Source organism: Talpa occidentalis, unplaced genomic scaffold (assembly GCF_014898055.3).
Source record: "Talpa occidentalis isolate TD23 unplaced genomic scaffold, MPIMG_talOcc4v2.1 talOcc4.8, whole genome shotgun sequence".
NCBI classification, from domain to species: domain Eukaryota; kingdom Metazoa; phylum Chordata; class Mammalia; order Eulipotyphla; family Talpidae; genus Talpa; species Talpa occidentalis.
In genome coordinates, this window is record NW_023605194.1 from 17994626 (window position 1) to 18012995 (window position 18370).

The 18370-nt window shown below is 37.8% G+C and overlaps 1 protein-coding gene across 7 annotated transcripts in view; it reads left to right on the plus strand.

Moving 5' to 3' along the window:
- CFAP43 (cilia and flagella associated protein 43) overlaps positions 1–18370 on the plus strand; it is an 85790-nt gene that overhangs the window by 49092 nt on the left and 18328 nt on the right. For 6 of the 7 annotated variants that reach the window (XM_037497464.2, XM_054690123.1, XM_054690127.1 and 3 more), the window contains 10 exons: positions 2190–2291; positions 3739–3816; positions 4373–4498; positions 6790–6894; positions 11080–11196; positions 12051–12278; positions 14068–14274; positions 15911–15997; positions 16288–16368; positions 16969–17094. In XM_037497464.2, the coding sequence (XP_037353361.1) occupies positions 2190–2291; positions 3739–3816; positions 4373–4498; positions 6790–6894; positions 11080–11196; positions 12051–12278; positions 14068–14274; positions 15911–15997; positions 16288–16368; positions 16969–17094 (1257 nt within the window). The remainder of the gene's footprint in view (positions 1–2189; positions 2292–3738; positions 3817–4372; positions 4499–6789; positions 6895–11079; positions 11197–12050; positions 12279–14067; positions 14275–15910; positions 15998–16287; positions 16369–16968; positions 17095–18370) is intronic. The other variant, XM_054690126.1, reaches the window with a different exon arrangement.

An 18370-nucleotide genomic window follows, 5' to 3' on the forward strand; every position in this document is an offset into this window, starting at 1 on the left:
TTAGCACATAGTTAATAATATTCCTCTTTATCTGGGGATCCCATAATCTTCAAAAGGAGCATGAACTACATCTGAGGCAAAATATCCTATTTTTCTCAAAGCATCACAAATATTAAACTCAAATCTTTTCAAACTGTAGTACAAGATCTAGACTTGCTTAAAAAAAATCTTACCATCAATACAAGGATTGGGAAAACCAGACTCTCTACTTTTAAATGACATGCATTATTAAAATGTCTGGTCAGAGAACAACATTCATTCATTTAACAAATATTTATCAAGCTCCTATAAAGTGCTAGACTGCAGGGGGGAATGGATATGTGCATGAAAAAAACAGAAAAATTGCCTGCCTCTGGAGTAAGCAGGGGGAGAAAAATAAATAAATAAAATAGTAATAAGACCTATTCAGCAAATAAAAATGGGCTGGTGTAACAGTGTTGGGCTGGAATAGCCTCTTCAAGGAGATAATTTTCAAGCTGAGATCGGAGTTAAAAAGTACATGCCAGGGCCTCCCTGGTGGCGCAGGCGGTTGAGCGCAGTGCTGTGAAGCTGTCCACAGCCTCTGCAGTGCCGGTTTGATCCCTGCCGGCCTCGGAGCAACCCACATGGCGAGCAGACCTCTCCCCACTGCTCCCCTCAGCAGTGTATTTCGTCAATCTGCCTTTTCTGTTCCCCACTCTGTCTCTGGTGAATCCTCTCACCCTCCCACATATCTGGCCTGTACCCCAGCTCCTGTAAATAAAAATCTTAGAAAAAAATTTTTTTTTAAAAAAGTACATGCCAACATGCAAAGGTAGGGTGTGGGGCTCACAAAGAGTAGTCAGGGCAAAAGAGAAAGAGCTTGGCACATTTGAGGACCAAAAAAAGTCCTGTGCAGTTGAAGCAAGCAAAGGAGAGAGGAAATGAGGTCCTTGCTTTGGGAAAATACCAGGTAACAAAGGACTTTTGTATACCAGGTAGAGTTTGGATATTATTTTACATGTAGTGAGAACTTGTTAACGTGTTCTGAGCAGAAGACTAGCAAGGTCTTGTTTATAGCTCTGAAATGATGACTTGCCACTCTGTGGAGAATATTTCCTGTAAAGAACAAGATGGAAGCAGGGAGGTGAGTTAAGAGGCCAAGATGAAGACTCAGGTAACAGAGGTGGAAGAGTGTTGTGGAGAGGAAGAGAAGTGGTAGGTTTCAGAGGTACAGTGGACAGAATTTGCTGAAAGTTTGGACATGGGGAGTGAGAAAGTATTCAAAGATGACACCTAGATTTTCACTTGAACAAATATGTTTGAGATGGTACCCTTCAAAACTGGGGAACTTCAGGGAAGGAGCCACTGCGCTGGGAAAGACAGGAATCTAAAGTCAGTTTTACCCATGCTGGACTTGAGAAACCTGTTAGGCATCCAACTGTAGATACCAAGTAGGCCACTGGATCTATGAACCTTGAGTTCAGGGGAGAGGCCAGGACTGGAGAAAGGGTTTATGGCTGGAATTTAAAGCCATAAAATAGGCAATACCATCATGGAAGAGTGAATGTTGAGAAACAGGAGGAGACCAGGACACAGAGCAAGTTCTAGAGATCCAGTAGAGTTCAGGAACACAAAGGAAACTGACAAGGGGCAGCCACTGAGGGTGCAGGAGAACCAGCAAAAGTCCCAAATTCTTTTGAGACATTTTGCTGCAAAGAGGAGTACAGGGAGAGGATGTGATTGGGGGGAATGTGGTGGTCAATGAATGGTGGCTCTTGTAGGACAGGAAGCACAAGAGTAGGTTTGGGAAGGACTCACACTGTTGGGAAAGAGCCAGCAGAAGGGGTAAATGGATGGTGCAGAAGGTGATGGGATTAAGTGTAAGAACCTCAAGAAGAAGAAAAAGATTAAAATTGTAAGCACGAATGGTATGGCAGACCCTAGTAGACAGGTACGTTTGATCTACAGTAAGGAAGAAAAGGCAGAAAGTGACTTGGTGAATGCGTGACCTGTGTGATCATTTCTGCTCTCTCAGTGAAAAGTGATTCATAAAAGGACAGACTGATAGCAATTAAATTAATAAAACATTACATCTTGGTAAGCAACATCACTTTATAAAAGGAATGCAATAAGTGCAAAGAGATTCAAAGCAATCATATAAAGTAGGGTGAATGGAGGAGAACTGGATGGAATTTAAATTTAAGAAATGTCTGTCTGTCTCTTCTCAGGTACAAAAGGAGAGAAGGATAAGCACTGACTCATCACAAGATGAATCATCCCAAGTTGTTGATGTGGAGACACTTCCCTGGATATGCCAAAAAAGCCAAGAGGTATTTATAAAACATGGTACAGATTTGAAACAAAATTTTATAGGTGTTCCAAATAGATTTGTTTCCTATGGAAACTCATTAAAGAACAAGACACTACTCTTCCAGAGCATGACATTATGCAAGTGTGAAGTTACTTTCCAACAACAAAGTAGTCGATTAAGAAGAAATAGTACAAGGCCTCCCCAGTGGCGCAGCGGTTGAGCGCTGGTTGCGAAGCTGCCCGCAGCCTCTGCAGCGCCGGTTCGATCCCCAACTGCTCCCCGGCCACCGGAGGAGGGTCCTGCATGGCGCGCAGACCTCTCCTGCCGCCCGTTGCTCCCCTCAGCAGTGTACTTCGGTCCTTCTGCCTGCTCTGCTCCCTGCTCTGGCTCTTGTGAATTCTCTTACCCTCCCACGCTTCTGACTGTACCCAGTGCTTATATAAATAAATAAATCTTTAATAAAAAAAAAGAAAGAAAAGTAATCTCCACATTAAAAAAAAAAGAAATAGTACATATATATATGATGGAATACTACTCAGCTATAAAAAAGATGAAACCTTGCCTTTGGCAAAACATAGATGGAACTGGAGGGGATTATGCTGAGCGAAATAAATTAGAAGAAGAAAAATACCAGATGATTTAACTCACGTGGAATACAGAGAAAAAAAACAAAGGAGTTGACAAAATTAAACCAAAACAAACCCTGTAGAACTGGTGCTAGTAGAGGGGGAGAGATGTAGGTAGAAACAAAGGGGAAGGAGACCCAATGATGTATGGTAAAAGTATAAGGGTGCTTTGGTGGTGGGTGTGGTATGGTGATATAACATCTATCACCTATTCCCCTAAAATCATATACAAGCTATTATAAACCACTGTTACTTCAATAATAATATGGACTATACTTAGGCTAATATGACACCCAACATTAATATCCAATAAATCAAAGCAAAGAATGAGCTATGATGTCTCCTGTTTGAGTAAGTTGGGGGGATGCTGCAAAGTTGGCTTGAAGTACAAAGGTGGACCAGGAACAGAATGCACATTGTGGCTTCAGATATGCAGGAAGGTGACTTAGGTGGCAACACATGTCTGGGTTTAGCCTCTTTTTCTAGTCTCATTCAAGTTGCAAATAAGAGAGCCACATTGGTTTTCCTTGGTCAACTGTTCTCTACTTTTTCACTAAATTATTTTCTTTGCATTGGTCTTATAATGACATAAGTCCCAAGCTGCTTCAGTGGCCACTTTACATAGTAGTAGTTAGACATAACCAAGGTGTTTCAGTGCTGTTAATTCATGTATACTTCATGTTATTAATCTTTGAAGTTTGTTTATTTTTGATTCCAGAAAAGTTCTATGTTTTATGTATGTACATACATACATATGTAACTAAAGATGTATGTATATCTATCTATGAATTATCATCTCATTTCTCTTGTTCTTTTAAGTAATATTCGTGTTCTATTTAGGCCATCAAAAAAGAGATTGAAAAGTTTTCCAGTAAAAGGAAAGAGATAAAAAGAGGAATCAAAACACTTGTTAAAACTGTAAGTATAGTGATTTGATATACTAATACATTTGGCTCTCTTTTTAAAATTACTATTTGAACTTTATGTTGTTCAATGGAGCATGAGGATCTAGAGCCACTATTTCTCTCTACCTATATGCTCAATTTTCTCAGGCACTTTAACAGGGTACAGTTTTATCTATACCTTTACTCCCATCCCCTCCCATTATTTTGAAGTAAATCCCAGATATCATATAATTTCATCTTTCATTGCTTCAGTATGTATCTCTAAAAGATAAGAACTCTTAAAACACATAACAATGCCATCAACACACCTAAATATCAATAATTGCCTAATCACTCAAGTGATTAAGTATTGAACACATTTTTTTGGTTTTAGATGAATGAGAATTTATGGATCAAATCTTAAAACTTAACCATAATAAGCCCATAACCTAATTCTTTATTCAGTTACATTTAGATATAAAGAACATCTATTTTTTATTGATGGCTGTCAAAAGAGACCTGGAAAATCAACCACCTCTTTAAAGTTTCATTCTTTACTTGTCACTCTCATGTCCTATTTTAAAAATTAGGTTCTGAGGATGATGGAAGAAAATGAGACACTGGATGATATTGCAAAATTAGAGCCACAGGAATTTGGTTTGGATCTTGAAGAAATACAAAGGCTTCATGAGAAAAGTGAGGAAGAAATAGCAAAGGTATGGAAATATAATTTATGCACCATAAAGTTATGATAAAAGGATAAAAACATTTCCAACATAATGCAAATAAAACAAAAACCTTACCAACAGAACATGAAGAAAGCAAACTTAGTGTGTATATACTGAACTGAATCAGAGATTACTGAAGTGGGGGATTAGGAGGGAAGAAAATGTTCATCTCTCCTCCATGACATGCCAACCATCTTCTAACCTATGTTTGAACATTTTTAGAAACCCCCTAGCCACCGCAGGACAACTTTGGACACTTTAGTAAGCCCTTTCTTCTTCTTTATTATATATTTTATTTTATATATTTTTACATCATTTTTCATTTTTGCACAATGTATGCATTTTCATCTTGGTTATATTCCCCGTACAATTCCCACCCCCACCCCCCTTATTTTGACCCTAATCCCTCTTTCCCTCCCCACCATAGTGTGTCTCTGGTTTATAGTTGCTTGTTGATTTTGATTTTTACTTTATTATAATTAGTCTTTTTCCTGGTCCCTTATTTAGGTTTTCTAAATTCCTGCTATGAGTGAGACCATCCGGTATTTTTCTTTTTCTTTTTGGCTTATTTCGCTGAGCATGATCCCTTCCAGCTCCATCCATGTTGCTGCAAATTGCATGAGTTTATCATTTTTGATTGCTGAGTTAATATTCCATGGTATATGTACCACATCTTCTTGATCCAGTCATCTATTTTTGGGCATTTGGGTTGTTTCCATAGCTTAGCTATTGTAAATAGTGCTGCAATAAACATAGGGGTGCAGGTGCCCTTTTGAATTAAATTAGAGTAGATGATACCTAGAAGTAGAATTGATGGTTTATCTATTTTTAATATTGGATCTATTTTTAATATTTGGAGAATTTTCCACACTGTTTTCCATGGGTCAGTCCACATTTCCGCCAACAGTACATGAGGGTTCCTTTTGCTCTACATCCTTAATAATACCTGTTTCTGGTCTTTTTGATAATGGACCATTCTCACAGGGAGTATCTCATTGTGTTTCTGATTTGCATTTCCTTGATGATAAGTGATCTTGAGCATGTTTCATGTGACTGTTGGCCTTTTGTAGGTCTTCTTTGGAGTGGTGGCTATTTAACTCTTTTGCCCATTTTATGTTTGGGTTGTTTTCTTTTGTTGAGTTGTATGAGTTCTTTATATATCTTTGATATCAGCCCTTTGTCAGATGTATGGTGTACAAATATTTTCTCCTTTTCAGTTGTATGTCTTTCTGTCCTCTGGAGAGATTGATCATATGGCCTCAGCAGTGGAGGGGGGAGGGCAAGATAGACTGGGAATCGGACAGGTTCTGACAATTGATATGTCAAAACAGCAGTTTAAAAAAAGTAATGTAAAATTGGATTAGCCTTAAACTCAATGTATAAATGTAAAAAAGTAATAAAACACAAACTAAAGCCATTGCTCAGTCAATAAATAAATTAACTGAAATGAAAAAAGATAAACAAGAAATTTTCAAGTCTAGGGGATATTTTCATAGTTTGCTAACAATTATGGCAACAAAATGAAATGCAAAATATTTCAGAAGAGGATCTTAAGGATTAAAGTTTGTTGGGTCTTGATTTATCCTAACTCTTTGGCACACTGTTAAAATCAGAATGCTTAATCACTACCTATTAAGTAATTGGATTATTTAAGCAGCTAAAACTAATTGCAATAACATACATGTTTCTAAATGGGAAAAGGTAACTTATGTGACCCCCAGGAATAGTGGAGCTTTCACTTCTTGGTGGATATAAGTAAAAAGAATTAAGTGAAATATAGACCCCAATGCACAGGTTACAAACTAGAATTTCAAATATGCATAGACGAAAATTAAGCCCTCATTTAGATACCTGGTAGCTTCATAAACTTTTTAAACTTCTCTAATAAAAGAGGAAGATTTGATACAGGGGGTTTGCTTCCCTATCTTGCATCCACTAGCTGGATCTGTGATATATGTGCTTTAACTCTCCAGCCCACCAACACCATGCACCCATTCTCATACCCACTTGGCTCACGTGTAGGATCTGCCTACCCTTAAGGTGTTTGTGTTGGGATCCTCAAGGAAGGGTATCCCAAGCCTCTTGACTAAACTCCAGGAACCATTCTCAAGGACAGGAAGTATTCCTGCAGTGTTTCTCATGGGGGGGCAGCTCTGTGCTTTGGGGACTATCAAACCGTCACTAAATGTGAGCCAATGATGGTTGTAGTGAATTTACAATTGAGATTTTTTAACAGATCCCATTTTCATTTTGATCTTTTTCCTTATTTATGTTCTTAGATAAAAAAGGATGCAGAGATGCATAACCTAGCCAAGAGATATTTAACTGAACTTATCAAAGAAGAATGTTGGTATTCAATGGCTGTAAAAGGTCGAACTCTTAAGGTAACAGATACAACCCCAGGTACAAAACTACAGCACCTTGGTCAATGAAGAATTTCGTTTAAATTCTCGTGGCAGAAAAATTGTAAGAAATTTAAAGGAAATCTTTTCACAGAAAGGCACTGCATGCTTGCCCTGCCCACTCCTGCGCTGAATCACACCTATAAGTGTTACTTGTCTCATCCTTCTTTGCTCAGTGCCTGTGAGCTTCCAAGCCAGCTTCTCTTTAGACTGTTTTTTATTCAAAAAAGATTTATTAATCTTTTTGCTGCCATTATTTTAATCCAATTATTGGTTTATTTTTTATCATAACAGTATTCAAATCTTTTTTTAAACACCAATATTTTATTTTTTTTTAATTTTATATATTTTTTACATCATTTTTCAGTTTTGCACAATGCATGCATTTTCATCTTGGTTATAGTCCCCATACAATTCCCATCCTCCTTATTTTGACCCTAAACCCTCCTCCCCCCAAATCCCCCCCACCCTGTGTGTCTCTGGTTTATAGTTGCTTGTTGATTTTGATTGTACTTTATTATAATTAGTCTTTTTCCCGGTCCCTTATTTAGGTTTTCTAAATTCCTGCTATGAGTGACACCATCTGGTATTTTTCTTTTTCTTTCTGGCTTATTTTGCTGAGCATGATCCCTTCCAGCTCTATCCATGTTGCTGCAAATTGCATGAGTTTATCTTTTTTGATTGCTGAGTAATATTCCATTGTGTATATGTACCACATCTTCTTGATCCAGTCATCTATTTTTGGGCATTTGGGTTGTTTCCATAGCTTAGCTATTGTAAACAATGCTGCGATAAACATAGTGGTGCAGGTGCCCTTTTGAATTAATGATTCTGTGTCCTCTAGGTAAATACCTGGGAGTGGAATTGCTGGGGAAGCTCCATCTTTAGCAGGTTGAGGAATCTTCACACAGCTTTCCATAGTGGTTGGACCAGTTTGCACTCCCACCAGCAGTGCAGGAGAGTTCCTTTTTCTCAACATCCTTGCCAACATTTATTGTTGCTGGTTTTTTTAATATGTGCCATTCTCAGTGGTGTAAGATGGTATCTCATTGCAGTTTTGATTTGCATTTCCCTGATTACAAGTGATGTTGAACATTTTTTCATATGCCTGTTGGCCATTTGCATTTCCTCTTTGGAGAAGTTCCTTTTTAGCTCTTCTGCCCATTTTTTGACTTGATTATTTTCTTTGTTTTTGTTGAGTCTCATCAGCTCTTTGTAGATTTTTGTGATCAGTCCTTTATCATTAGTGTTGTGTGCAAAAATTGTCTCCCAGTCAGTGGGGTTTCTCTTTGTTTTGGTTATTGTCTCCTTTGCTGTACAAAAAGCTCTTTAATTTTATGTAGTCCCAGTTGTTTATCTTTGCCTATGCTATCACTGCTTTGGGTGACAAGTCTTTAAAGATGTTACTGAGGTACATGTCATGTAGTGTTTCACCTTTATTTCCTTCTATATATTTTATGGTTTCAGGTCTTATGTCTAGTTCTTTAATCCATTTTGATTTGGTTTTTGTGCATGGTGTGAGGTAGTAGTCAAGGTTCATTCTTTTGCATGCAGCAACCCAGTTTTCCCAGCACTATTTATTGAACAAACTTTCTTTTCTCCATTGCATATTCTTTGCTCCTTTGTCAAAGATTAGTTGACCATAAATCTGTGGGTTTATTTCTGGATTTTCTATTCAGTTCCATGGGTCCCTGTGTCTGTTCTTGTTCCAGTACAATGCAGTTTTGATTATCATGGCTTTGTAGTATAGTTTGAAATCTGGGAGTGTGATGCCTCTATTTCCTTTTTTTTTTTTTCAGGAGAGCTTTGGCTATTTGGGGTTTTTGATGGCTCCATATGAATTTCATCAATATTTGTTCTATATCTTTGAAGAATGTCATTGAAATTTTTATTGGAATAGCATTGAATTTGTAAATTGCTTTTGGTAAGATGGGCATTTTGATAATGTTAATTCTTCCAATCCATGAGCAGGGGATGTCTTTCCATTTCTTTGTGTCTTCTTCTATTTCTTTTAACAGTGTTTTATAGTTTTCTTTGTATAGGTCCTTTACCTCTTTTGTTAGGTTTATTCCCAAGTATTTGATTTTTTTTTTTGTTTCAATAAGAAAAGAGATGGTTTTCTTGATTTCTTCTTCTTCAGATTCATTGTTTGTATATAGAAAGGCTACTGATTTTTGTGTGTTGATTTTGTATCCTACTTTACTAAACTGATAAGTTTAATTAGTTTTTCTGTGGAGTTTTGGGGTTCTCTATGTATAATATCATATCATCTGCAAATAGTGACTTCTTCCTTCCCTATTTGGATACCTTGTATATCATTCTCTAGTCTTATTGCTCTGGCTAGGACTTCCAGTATATATTGAAAAGCAGTGGTGAGAGTGGACATCCTTGTCTTATTTGAGATCTTAATGGAAATGCTTTCAGCTTTTCACAATTGAGAATAATATATTAGCTATGGGCTTGTCATATATGGCATTTATGATATTAAGGTATGTTCCTTGTATCCTGAGAATTTCAAGGGCCTTTATCATAAATGGGTGCTGTATTTTGTCAAAAGTTTTCTCAGCATCTACTGATATTATCAGATGGTTTTTATATTTCTTTTTGTTGATGTGTTGGATTGTGTTGATTGATTTTCGGATGTTGAACCATCCTTGTGTCCCTGGAATAAATCCTTCTTGGTTGTGGTGACTTATCTTATGAATACATTGTTGAATTCTGATTGCTAAAATTTTACTGAGGATTTTTACATCAGTGTTCATTAGAGAGATTGGCCTGTAGTTTTCTTTTTTCGTGTTGTCCTTGTATGGTTTTGGTATTAGTGTAATGCTGGCTTCATAGAACATGTTTGGTATTATCCCTTCATTCTCAATTTTTTGAAAGAGTTTATGAAGGATAGGCACTAATTAGTTTCTGAATGTTTGGTAGAATTCATTTGTAAATCCATCTGGTCCTGGGCTTTTGTTTTGGGGGAGGGTTTTAATTACCATTTCAATTTCACTGCTTGTAATTGGTCTGTTTAGGTGTTCTATTTCTTCTTTATCTAGCTTTGGGTGATTGTAGAGTTGTAAGAATTTGTCCATCTCTTCTAGATTGTTGAGTTTATTTGCATATAACTGTTCATAGTAGTTTCTGATTATTCTTTTGATTTTGTTGTGCCTGTTGTGATTTCTCCTTTTTCATTTGTGATCCTGTTTACTTTTGCTTTCTCCCGTTTTTCCTTTGTGAGCCTGGCTGGGGGTTTGTCTATTTTATTTATTCTTTCAAATAACCAACTTTTGGTTTCATTCATCTTTTGGATTTTTTTTTTTTTTTTTAGTTTCTATTTCATTTATTTCTGTTCTGATTTTTTCTCTTCAGATTTTTCTGAGCACCTCTTTCCTGCTTTCCTTTGTGACAATCCCTGCCTCCGGGTCTTAATATGTCTGTTTCAAAAGGCTGCTCACTCACATTCCACACCCACTGAAAGTGAGACATAACATTGTGTCTGCCTTGATGGTTGCTAAAAGGCTGTTTTCCATTAAGATTCCTCTTAATACTATTTCTTTTTTTCAGCAACCAAAAGTCCCAGTTTATGCCTGTGGTCCTAGAGTAACTATTACTAGAACCCTTTTCACTTTCAAGTGTGTCCCACACATGGGTAATGAAGTACTGTATATGGTCACACCTCATTTATGAAATTGAAGTTTGCTCAAGAACAGAATTTCTCAAGAGCAGCACATTTGGGGCTGGATAATTCTTTGTTGTGGGGTCTGTTTTATGTATTATAGAAAATTTAGCAACATTCTTATCCTCTATCTACTAGTCACCAGTAACATCCCATACTCCCTTTACTGAAAGTTAAAGATGTCTTTAGATTTTAGCAAATAGCTCTGGGGCCGGGGGTGGAGGGAGCAGGGTGGGCAAAATCAATCCTAGTTGAATACCAATGCTCTAGGAAAATAAAAAGCCTTTACAAGGACATCCTTTGCATAATATTGCTACACAAAATTTACACCAATACTAATAGCATACATTGTTTTATTTTAAGGAAAGTTTCCATTGTCAATTCCACTCATGCATGTAACCTATGAATTAATTTTAATTAGGGAAACCATCTTCCACTGCACCCCAGATACACACAATTGCACTAAAAATGTACTTATTTCATCTTGCTTTTTTTTCAAGTGCTTTCATATCCCCTGTGTGGTTGAGAACTTCCCAATGAAAGAACGTTCCAACGAAGAGTTGAAAGAATTAAAGAGAGTTTTGCAGCAAAAGAAGATTGAAACAGAGTGCCTTAAAGTACAATTTTAAATAGTTTGTATTAATATAAGTCATGTGTTTTATTGCATGTAGTGTCAGCATGGAGATTTGAATTGGGATACAATTTAAGATAAGTTTAGATATTGTTATTTTATATTTTCATTCCTTATTACTTTATAGAATATATCTATACAAAAAGTTAAGGCTATATTTTATACAACACTATATAGCCCTCAAATATTAAGGTAAATTTTTAAAATGAACTTTGGAGTTTGTTACAGCCCTAGTCAGAAGTTATCTTTATCCATAACATTCTTTTAACTTAGCACTAGGGATTGTACTTTAAGATAGTTGACCAAGGATAAAGTAGACCCTGTTTTGGTGGAATTATGGTTTTCTTAAAATAGTTCCAGCTCTTGTTTTTAGCAATAATCTTTGACAAACTACTGAAAAACACTGACCCTTTGGGGTAGTTTTGTTTGACCAGAACTTTGCATCCATTCTTTCTGAAACATAAAATAAGGCATACTAACTTCTTCTTAACCTATGTGAATAAGTCCTTTTGTAAAATATGAAAAGGTATATTGTTTAATGTTTCAGTGCTAAGAAAGACTCAAAATATGTACAAGTCATCCTGATAGAAAAAGCATAACTCTCACATACTACCAAGAACAAGTTTTACTCTTTGGATTTATCTAGAGTTTATCAGTTTCCAAAGCTTTAATCACTTGTACAGAAGTTTCAGGATCCACCCATCACTTTGAATTCAGTTGCTGGCAAAACTAGTTTAACATCTTAAAATCATACTTGAAATAATTAAAATTGTCACAAAATTTCCCTTTAAAGAATTATTATTACTGTATAACCTCCATGACATATTTTTCTGTATTTAGCTCCGGAAGGAAATTATAGAAATTCAGTCTTCACCTGGCTTGAGTAAGCCACATCATGAGGAGGAGGATGAAGAGGAAGAAGAAAATGTGGTTATAAAAGACACCAACTTGCCAAATTACCTGCTTGGCAGTCTGAGTACTGACTTTGGAGTAGATGTTTCTTTATTAACAAGCCAATTGGAACTTCATTCAAGAGAGGAGAAAATCAACCAAATAATATTGCTGAAAGTGAGTAGATTTCTTCTTTATCCTTGAAAATCTCTAAAACGCTTCCTGAGATGTCTTACAAAGGCTCAAATTGAAATCTAATGATGCCTTGTCTTTTAAGTATATAAAGAAATATACAGATGACTGGCATCTATGTTCTTAAAACAGAGGTTATATATAGAGTTATTTTCATCTATTTGGACTGGGTTCTGTAAAACCCAGTTATCTGAAACCTATACTGGATGATACCACAAATCATTATTCAACTTAGATCTTAAGTCAAATCTAAGAAATCCTTAAAGGCCATCTTCTCAGTAACCCATATATCAATTAGTACCTCCTTGCAAGATCACGATGTATTGCTTATCTATCCCCTTAACCTGGGAAATACAATTTACTCTCTAAAATATGGGCCTTAAGGATAAGTCACAGTATCCCTCAGCCTGTAAGCTCCTGCTCTTTCCTTTCCAAACAAACAAGTTAGTCTCAGAACACGTTCATACATGCCTAGTAAGATGCAATGGCTGAGAATGCACCAGTGCAGGTGACTTGCAAGGTAATGTTGGCCATTCCTGTTCCTGAAAGCTCTTCAGCCACATCTGTGACTGCAGTTCTAACCTGCCATGTTACTCTGCCCTCTCTTCATATCTTTTTCTCTCCTGGTGAAATTTCTGTGCATTTATACTCAAAACCATTTAGTTATCTCTTTTGTTACTCAGCTACTGCTTACCCATGCCCTTGGGGTCTCACTGTCCCATTGCTTAATAAGCATTTTCCAGTAAAAAGGTACATTTCAACCCAGGACAAATTCTGGTGTAGCAGTTTATGGTTTCAACTTTAATTGAACTCTGATGAGACAATTAAGGCTACTTTGACATGACCCATTGTTCTTATCAGCAGAGATGGGGGCAGTCTAGTTGAACCTGCCTACACCTTAATGAGGTCTGACCCAGCTGGCCAGTTCGGGTTCCCTTTCTGCCGAGGGTGACCTGTACATATAAAGTAGACTATAGTGTGTGGCTACGATTCTCTGAGAGATCCTCCAACCTCTATAGGCCATCTCTTCCATACCACATCCCCCCAGACAAGGGTCCAAAGAATAGATAGTCCCCAACTTAAATATGGCATCTTGATTTTTAAACATTTTATGATAGATTTTTTTAGAACATACACAAAAGTAGAAAGCTAGCCCCAAGAGCTTCCAAGTAATCCATCACCTCTTCTTCTAGCATTTTTCAACATACAGCACATAAGGTTGCCACTTCTATTTCTGATAGTAAGTTGTGAGATAACTTTATGCTGTTGCCTTAATCCTGCCAATGGTTGGATGCCACTGTAAGTGACTGAATCAAGAAGTGACTTAACATAGGATACTTTAGAAAGATCAATTTATTAATAATTTACGAAATGATTTTGGAGGGCCTTCCCGGAGGCGCAGCGGTTGAGCTCTGGGTTGTGAAGCTGCCAGCAGCCTCTGCAGCGCTGGTTCGATCCCCGGCTGCTCCCAAATCACCAGAGGAGGATCCCACATGGCGTGCAGCCCTCTCCTGCCACCCGCTGCTCCCCTCAGCAATGTACTTCGGTCCTTCTGCCTGCTCTGCTCCCTGCTCTGGCTCTGGTGAATTCTCTCACCCTCCCGCGCTTCTGACTGTACCCAATGCTTGTATAAATAAATTAATTAAAAAAAAAAAAAACAACTTGCAGTTCTAAAAAAAAAAAAAATGATTTTGGAGGCAAAGTAAAACAGGGATTGTGCTGCCAGGACAGATATAATATGTGATGTGTTTTCAGTAACATTTTTGAATTTCAGGATATCATTTACAAGGTAAAAACTGCTTTCAACAATGAGTTCAATGCTGCATATAAACAAAAAGAGTTTGAAATTGTGCGTGTGAAGGAAAAAAATGTAAGACTTCAAGAAATAATTGTAGATCTGGAATTGGAAGAATCAATCTGGCAACCAGAATTTGATGATTTTGAAAAGCCAGAGAGAATCCTTGTTGTAGAAAATAGTGAGGTACTGACTAATGGCATTACCCAGCCCCTTCTCTCTCTTAATGTTTTCCCAAGCTCTTATTTACTCATCTTCTTGTTTACAGTACTGTAAGCAACAGTTTTAGGTAGAATTCTTGGTTATATTACTTATATAAGTTGGTATAGCCTCAGCACTAATGAGGATTTCTTCTCTGAATCCCATGAAGTCCAGGGAAGATGGAGACAATAATCCTAAAAGCAAACAGGATTCAAATCCCAGAACTTTGTGGGAAGTCTAAAAGTGCTCTTTATTTGTTAGCTTTTTTCTCCCTGCTTTTTGGCTTCTTCTCGCAATTTCCTTTTTATATCTCTCACACTCAAGAAAGCAGGAGGTTTAACCTTGAATCTCTTGCTGTCAATTCCAGACTTGTGAGGGGAGGGGCTCCCTGACCTGGTCCAGGCCCAGTGTCTATACCCAGAAAGGTCAGGTCGCACTGTGAGTGCCAGGTCATTGTCTAGGTCACCAGAGTGGTCTGGATCCCAGAAGAAGGAGGACTTCTTAAAAGGTGTTTGGCACAGAGGCAATTGTTTACAAAAATGCTTAAAGAAAACAATTAAAATATCACCATATTTCACTTCTAAAAAATAAACAATGTGAGAGAACACTCAAAACCATTTGCTCACATGAAGCCAATATGATTGTTTGGGAGCAAAAGATAACAGCATTGCTTAGAAGTAATAGCAAACACACGGTCCCTCTGAAAAACTGAGTGCCCTAAAGAGATTGAGACTAATTTATCATTATAAGATCTTATAAGGTGGTTATCAGTATTGCCTCCATTTTATAGATGAGGGAACTGAGGCACAGAGAGGTTAAGTAGCTTGATCACAGTTACAAAGCTACTTACAAAACAGTTAGGATTTGACCCTCAATCCATCATGCTTCAGAGCATATCCTTCTCAACTCTCCACTCTACTGCATGTGTTTAGGGAGTCCTTTTTCCCTTGACCTGGACTCTTGCCAGGTAACCTAAGACTCTGGAGCAGTGACAGCAGGACCTCATTCTGCTGCTCTCACCAAGGTCCTACTCTGGGCAGTATGTGCATGATTAACTTCGCCAGCTTTGCTGCTTCTCCTACTCAAATCCCTTCTATATTCAAGAGAGTGATTTTATTATAAACCAAACTTACTGTGTCCTTCCCCTGCTTAAACCCCTGCAGTGTTTGCTCATTTCACTTTGGACAGCACTCTCAAGATCATTTCCGAGTGCCCACCCTGAGTCCCTTCCTCTCCACCTGCCCCTCGCTACCTTGCTCTTTTCTGCCACCCATGCATTCTCATAATTCCTTGACTGTCTCAGTTATTAACCTCTCAGAACCTCTGTCCTGCAGGATTTGGCGTAGATGATACTTCTTTGAAACCAACCTCCCCCCATCTGCTACTTAAATCAGCCCCCCCATTATATAATCTCTAGCGATGGAGATGGGTTTTTAGACTTAATCAGAAAGTAAAGATCTGTTTTTCCAACCCTCTAATTTTAGATCTCATCTTCATCCCAAGATAGGAAATTGGTTGCAAAATCTTGATTGTCCTTTAGGTCCCCTTAATAATACCTAGAATAAAAGTTGGTTTGAATTTTATTAAGAGTAACAGCAGGAAACTACACTTTCTTTTTCAGATAACAGCTCGCAGGCATGTAAATTCTTGGCAAAAAGACAAAAAAGGACTGGCTGTATCTCATGAAACAAAGCAAAGGTTGAGTCAGGTATGCAGTTTTGCTCAAACAGTACCCTCTTTCCTTTAGGAATACTTGTCCCTAATTTGACCTAGTAGTCATGCACTTGTAGTTTACTACAGAAACACATCAAGGCATTTGTCATGCTCAGGGGTCCCCCAGAAATCAGGGACCACCTTCTCCTCCCCCCCTTCATGCCCCTGCCCCCACCCCCAGTCTGAAATGCAGTCACTGTAACACTGGGTGGGAGGCTGGCCCTGGTGCTACTGGAGTGTCAGATCTCTGTCTCAGCTGCCCTCTCTGGCCCTGCTCTTTCCCAGAAAAATGACACAAGATATCGAGCCCTGATGGACATGATGGGAGGAGTACTGGAAGTCAAGAAGGAAGACATTTTAAGAATGGTGAGATTTCTGAACATCCTTTTAGAAGGTAGAATGGGGTGGACAGCGCTACTTAATTTTACCATTTCTGTTATGTGACCCTTGTTTTAGAAAGTCTATAGCAACAAATATTATATCCCAGAGCCTTATAACCATACCCCGTCAGGAACACAAAGAAATCTGAAACCTCAAGCTTGTCTTCCATTCTGACCAAAAGCAAACAAATGAACAGAAACAAGCAACCACAGTGGTTTTGGTGTCTATAGAAAGCAGGAATGGTGATGCACCTGCAATTCTCCAGAAAGCACTGCCTTTAAAACCTGACATGCAGGTCACTTCAGGCACTGTTCTGCCTATGAAGATATCAACTCACACATACGAACCTATCACCTGTGGGTCTGGGTATATCCCAAACTGTTCACTATTGCTTACGCCACAGAAAAACAGCTGTGACACTTTTTCATATCCTTTGGTCAAAGACATCATCATGCTAATGTGAAAAACGATATCCTTTTAAAGTGCTCTTATTCTTATTTTTTAACTGAAATGGTAACTCAGAGTTGTTAATGTGTGACTGTCTATCTTCGAGCTAAAAGTACATGTCTTCCTTTATGTCTTCAGGTGATTCCTCAACCTGCTTTCATGGCAAAACCGGATGCGTTGTGGACTGAAGAGGAAAGGAAACAATTCAAAGAGTATGAGAAGAAAGTCAAGGAGTTAAATGAAGAAAGAGATAAATACAGAAAGGTCAGAGGAGCAAAGAATTAATTTAAGCTACCACATTAAGGGTTTTGTTTCGACAGCTCTTCAAATTACTGCCCCCCATTTTCTCAGTGTTTTTAGTAGCTTGAAGATTGTATTTGAGCTTAAATTCTCAAGAGAATTCAGGGAAGTGGAGAGAGGTTAACTTAAACAATAGGATAATTTACAATTAAAGAATCTATAGCAAAATTTTTAAGTTCTTTTTGATTTCCACATTTCCCACATTGTTGTAATTCATTTGGCTCTCCATACATTCTTCAAATGTTGAAGGAACACCTATTATGGTATGCTCAGTGCATGCTCTATAGTATCTATGCTGATCAGAGCTCAGTGATATTTTTGCTTGATTTGTTCTCAATCTCAAAGAGAGGTTTCGAGAATGACATATCAACACAGCACTTGATTTACAATTCTAATCTGAGATTTTTGTAATGCAGTTCTGCCACTTTTATCTCCTTTCATGGTAAAGAAACATTCCCACATTAAAATTACTTACAATTATAGTAGACACAAAAGACGATGGTATACAACCAAATAAATGTTATTCTTCTGCAAAGAAATAAAATATACCATCCTTCCATACAAGTAGGTTTGTCAGCTTTAGATTGGCTACAGCTTATGAATAATTTCTTTGAATCTACTGCTAACCTATAAACCTGTTTTTATTCACCGTAGTCCCCTAATAGTGCCTTTGCATTTTACCCTAAACAGTACTTGTTTAGAAGCCAAAATGAGCAGCCTTGAGAGCAGTAAAGATGTGAAGGAGTTAGCGAGTATAAATGCCTAAAGTGGTGCCATTTACCCCATGCTCTTGCCCTGTAAAATATTTCACACTTAACACCCTCACCTCCCTGCTCCTTGATACTCTACCTGGTAAAATCCCAACTTTGCACTAGGCAGTGGGAAAAGAAATACTAACTGGTTTCAATTTAAATTAGTGGCTGTAATCTTTGTTGGGTGTATAGAGGTACTCAGCACTGCTATTTTCCCTCTTGCCCAGTCCATAGCACCTGGGAGATCTTGTTAAAAAAGCAGATTCACATTCTCTCATTCTGAAGAAGTGGAAAGACCCAGATTCCCCATTTCTAACAAGCAGCCAGATGGTGCAGCAGCTGCTGCTTTGAGAACCACATTTTGGGGAGCAAGATCACATCAGACGTTTTCCTCCGTACTCAGAGTCCCGACACCTGACCTCCTCAAATCACGCTGGCCTTATTTTCTATCTCACTGGGAGAAAAGACACAGTTAGAAGAGACTTTCC